At 36.1% G+C, this 5409-nt stretch overlaps 1 protein-coding gene across 1 annotated transcript; it reads right to left on the bottom strand.

The window, feature by feature from the left end:
• Nucleotides 1-1690: 1690 nt before the first annotated feature.
• On the bottom strand, nt 1691-4280 carry LOC108210906 (mannitol dehydrogenase). The gene is made up of 5 exons (XM_017382364.2): nt 3928-4280; nt 3673-3786; nt 2462-2975; nt 2205-2358; nt 1691-2084 (listed from the first exon to the last, which is right to left on the bottom strand). The coding sequence occupies exons 1-5, from the start codon at nt 4023-4025 to the stop codon at nt 1882-1884; spliced, it is 1083 nt and encodes a 360-aa protein (XP_017237853.1). The 5' UTR covers nt 4026-4280; the 3' UTR covers nt 1691-1881.
• Nucleotides 4281-5409: the final 1129 nt, after the last annotated feature.

Raw genomic sequence — 5409 nt, 5'->3', positions numbered from 1 at the left:
TTCACAGGCCTCTTCTGTGTAGTGCTATCTGCAACAAATGCTAGAGTTTCTGTTTGAGAAGTGATTTGAGACAACGCTTGATGTCTCTCCTCCTGAGCAAATGTTCTGAAAGCATTAGATAAAGTAGGTGGAGGATGTTGCATCAATATATTTCCCCTGATAGAAGCAAACTTCTCATGAAGTTTCATCATGAACTGAAGAAGACGACGATCCTGTTGCTTCTGATGAAGCCTCTGATTCACATTACAAGTGCACTTGTTACAGATGCAGTAAGGATTTGGATCAACATCATTAAGAGCATCCCAAAGTGACCTGATTGCAGTGAAATAATCCGACACAGATTTAGAACCTTGAGTCAACTCAGACAGTTGTTGCTCAAGAGTAAAAGCTTGAGTCATGGAGGTAGAACCAAAGCGATCCTCCAAATCATCCCAAATGTCCTTAGCAATCTTGAAATACAAGACACTCTGTGCAATACTGTCATCTAAATTGTTAAGCAGCCAGGAACAAACTAAATCATTACACCGTTCCCAGGCTTTGTAATCAGCAGCAGTTACATCAGGTTTTACCACAGATCCATCAATAAACCTAGTTTATTCTTAGTAGATAAGGTAAGCAATATAGATCGCTTCCAATTGCTGAAACCAGTACCAGAAAACTTAACAGAAACAAGTTGTGCAGTATTAGTTTCAGAAGGATGAATGTAATACACACTAGCTGGATCTTGACAGCTCTGTGAATTACGATTCCACGCATTTCCAGTAGAAGCAGCCATTGAAAACCAGAATAAGAGAACAAGTACACAAATATGAACAGTAGAAACCCTAGATTATAGCAGAAACACAAGTATGGAGATGAAATGAAATCCTGTCCAGCAAATGCAAGTATGAAACACGATCACAATCAATAGACGAAGCAGAGCACAGAATCAGAGAAGAAAACACCTGAAAATTGAAGAAAATTCACCGGAGAAGATGACGGAGCGTGACGGAGAAAGATCGATAAGTGTAGTGGTTCTGATACCATATTAATTCTGATCATCTTCTACTTATGAACATCACAAATCATGTATACTAACTAAGCTAGCAATCAAGAACCAGAGAAAACTTTCATTTCTAGAGAGAGAAATTGTATTTACAAGTTATGAACAATTACAGTAATGCAACAGCTGTTATATAGAGTAGTGGTGAACAACAAACATTTCTAACTAACTCTGATGATGTGGCTCGTGATGACGTGGCTCACTCGATATATTCATATTATTCAACAGAGAATGAGTTGTTTCCTTATTAAATCAAGGCAGACCGGAAGCGAAATGGGGACGGCTATATATTAATTTGCAGGAAGCATATAAGGAGCAAAATTCAATATTAAAACAGAAGGCTAAGCTCAAATGGGACATGGAAGGTGATATCAATTCCAAGTTCTTTCGCAACTTGATAAAGCACAGGGGAGAAAGCCATATCTCAGAGAATTAAGCATAATGGATGTTGGTTTTATAATCCAACAGACATCAGGAAAATTTTCTTTGATCATTTCAATAACTTCTTCAACAATAAAAAGCAAGAAGTAGATTTTCAGCCAACAGGGGTGATAACTGCCAAATTACCAAATATCCTTCTAGCTGGTCTAATAAATTATAACTTGTATCAATTGAAGTAAAGTGCAATGGATTAAGCTTGCTTGCTCATAAGTTGAATTTGAGTTTATATATTTAAAGCTGAATTTCTAATACAATATGCAGAATCTGATACAGGATTTCAGGGATACATTAAAGATTATCTTGTTCTTATTCTGAGAATACAATTTCACTAACAAAATAACATAAATATCAAACACAAGATAATGGTTTCAAAAGAAAAATGAACTCCTTCCAAAACTTCACTCCATCTTCAAGGTATTGGCAACGTCGATGACAAACCTGTATCGAACATCAGACTTCAGAAGTCTCTCCATTGCAGTGTTCACATAGTCCATTGAAATAACTTCAACATCAGCTGTTATGTTGTGCTTCGCTGCAAAATCAAGCATTTCTTGTGTTTCCTTCAGTCCACCAATGTTAGAGCCAGCAAGAATCTTCCTCCCTGTCATACGTTACTTGCATTTAGTATTACAGACTACAGCTTAATTTTTTTCAAATTACGACTGACATAACAACATTTGTGCAGCTATTGATGAGTAAAACAGTTGGTTCAATTGCTCACCCATAAGCAAAGGAAACACTGGCACCTCAAGTGGCTTTTCAGGTCCACCAACCATGACAAGCTTTCCATTAGGCTTTAATAACCCAAGCAGTGGAGCAACAGCGTGAGTAGCAGATACAGTATCAATAATACCATCAAGTGAGCTCATCGCACCCTAAATGAATTCGATGAATAATAATTAGTAATTATTAAATCTTTAAAGCAAATCTCTCACAAAAATTTAAACTAAAAGGTTAATTTAAAATCAAAATAGACACCTGCAATTGTTCTGGATCACGACTTATCAAAAAGGAATCTGCACCGAGTTTTTCCAGTGCTTCCTTCTTTTTGCTTTCAGAAGTACTTATTACAGTAACATGAGCGCCAAAAGCTTTTGCCAACTTTACAGCCAGATGGCCTAGCCCACCTAAGCCTACAACACCAACCTTAGTGCCAGGCTTGTCGAGTGCAAAGTATTTGAGGGGACTATATGTGGTAATCCCAGCACATAGTAGAGGAGCACCAGAATCAAGTGGCAAATTCTCTGGCCAACGAACAATGAAGCGCTCATCTGCAACCATAGATTCAGAATATCCTCCGTGTGTCATGGTTCCATCAAAATATGGAGAACCATAAGTCAGTACTTGCTTTGCACAGTGATTCTCCAAATCATCACAGCAACTTTCACAAGAACCACAAGATCCAACTAAGCACCCTATTCCAACATTATCTCCAACCTTAACCTTCTCAACTTTGCTCCCGACTTCAGTTACCACACCAACAATTTCATGCCTGTATCAATTATATCACTTATCAGTAAATAAGATCATGAGATTTTTCAGGATTGTCGTCTATAATATATAACAATTAGCATCTGGGTGTGATAATTTATGATGAACAGGGGCGAAGCTTTAATTAGACCGCAGGGGCCGTGGCCACACACAAACAACATGAGTTATAGTTACTATAAACAAAAGTTGATTACAGAGTATCTTTCAAATTCTTGTATTAGAAACAAATGAATTAAATAAAAGGTATTATAAAAGTATTAGTTAAAAGCCAAAACATTATTGATCTTGTCGTCCTAGGGTCCAGGTCCCTGGCAGCCGTATGCCAGGGACCGATTAAACAGCACACGCTTTCTGGCTCGTTGGATGCATATCCAGCAGCCAGGATCGTACTAAAACTTTAATATGTCCAGCGCTTTTTTAGCGCTGGACGGGGATTCCCACGTCCAGCGCTGCGCTGGACATAGGAATCCCCGTCCAGCGCTAAAAAAGCGCTGGACATATTAAAGTTTTAGTACGATCCTGGCCGCCGGATATGCATCCAACGGCTCAGAAACCGTGTGCCGTTTAACTCGTCCACAGCAATCGATTGCTGTGGACCTGAACCCGTCGTCCTAAATGAACATCTCAAACTCCGACCAAGAAGTCTTGGGTGATTTAATAATGAAATGAAATGAAATAAGAGAAGAACAAGTAGTTACCCTGGAACAACAGGGTAGCTTGTGATTCCCCATTCATTCTTGATCATGTGAAGATCGGAATGACAAATTCCGCAGTACAACACTTTCAACCTCACATCCTTCTCCCCTGTCTCCCTGCACAATAAATAAATGTTAAAATTATACTCCGCAAGTATTCACTCCGTCCTCCTCAATTGTTTACATCGGAGGACAGGGACTTGACAACTGTAAAGAAACGAGAGAGAAAGAGGGAGTATGTAACTAAAGATAATATACCTTCTTGAAAATTTGAAGGGAGAAAGAAGTCCAGAAGTGTCCCTGGCAGCCCAGCCAAAAGCCTTGACAGGGTGTTCAGTTTCGGATGATTTGGCCATTTCCAAACAAATAGATGAGAGTATGAAATGATATAGAAGAGATATGGGTGTATATGATGGGTAAAACAGAGAGGGTGAGAGGGGATTTATATAGTAAAGCGGATGACTATGGTTTTGAAAATGAGCGTGTACCAGAAACTTCCATAGTGACGCAGGCGGTGATGCCTATTGCCTGGCCTCGAGGACAGACAAAAAGGAACTTGAGTTCTGTACAATGTTTTTGTTGTAGTATCTTCTTCTGTTACAATATTTTCAACGTTGGACTGACCGTTTTTGTGAGTGACATGTATAACTTGTTTTAGTCCACTGTCCATACCTCTTCTTTTGACAATCCAGGATCAGTAAGCCTGAGATAGGACGGATGACTATCATATTGGGTAGAATTTTGTGTAACATTTCAACATGTTGCGTTTACATTAATCATATAAAATTTATAAAACAATTTATTATATAATTATTTTTAAAAATAAATTTACGAATTGGTTAGGTAAAATCTAATTCATTTATTTTTATCATAAAAGTTTTAAATCATGAATATTTGGATGTATTTAAAAAATATAATGAAATTTTAAATAATTAAATAAATTGTTCATTATCAATAAAAGTGTCGTAATATAATGATCAATGTCATTATCTATCTGTATCCACATCTGTATTTTTATATTATAAAACGAAAATCATCGGACACTCTCAAATTGTCAGAATTATTTATTTTTTCTATTTCCACTAATTTAAATATTAAAAATTATATTTACCTTTCTTATAACCTTTCTTTAATAGCAGGGAAGAAAAAGGATATTTATTCCGAGATAATATTATTATTTTCAGATATTTTTAATCAGTTTTAAGAAGGGTGTTACTACGTTGGAAACATCTTTAAGAAAAAAACCAGAAACTAAAATAAAAAAAAATTCTAAATCACATACATATTGATCATTGCGAGAACAAATATTTCAAAGTTTCTATTTTGCGTTATGTTTCCATTTGATCTCTTACACACAAATATACATAGACAGTCTTATTTTCCTACTCCTCCCTCCGTGCCAGCGAATTATATACTTTCACTGTTTGCACGCATTTCAAGACTTTATATAATAAAGTTTGATAATGTTTTTTTAAAATTTCCTTTTCTGAATAAGAGTTTAAATATTAAATTTTTATTCAGAAAAAAAATTAATGTAAAAATTTATTAAGAAACTATACTTTAAAAGAGTGTAAAAAAGCGTGTCAAAAATAACATATAGAATTGAATGAGACGGAGGGAGTACAAAACCACTTATTCTACAAATTACAAACCAATCTTAAATATCTCTAAATCCTAAAACAAATATCATTAATTTCTGTAACAACCCCATCTCCATCCCCATCTTGACCAACCCCACCT

Source organism: Daucus carota, chromosome 3 (genome assembly GCF_001625215.2).
Source record: "Daucus carota subsp. sativus chromosome 3, DH1 v3.0, whole genome shotgun sequence".
Lineage (NCBI taxonomy): Eukaryota > Viridiplantae > Streptophyta > Magnoliopsida > Apiales > Apiaceae > Daucus > Daucus carota.
This window is presented reverse-complemented; position numbering and strand designations above follow the sequence as displayed.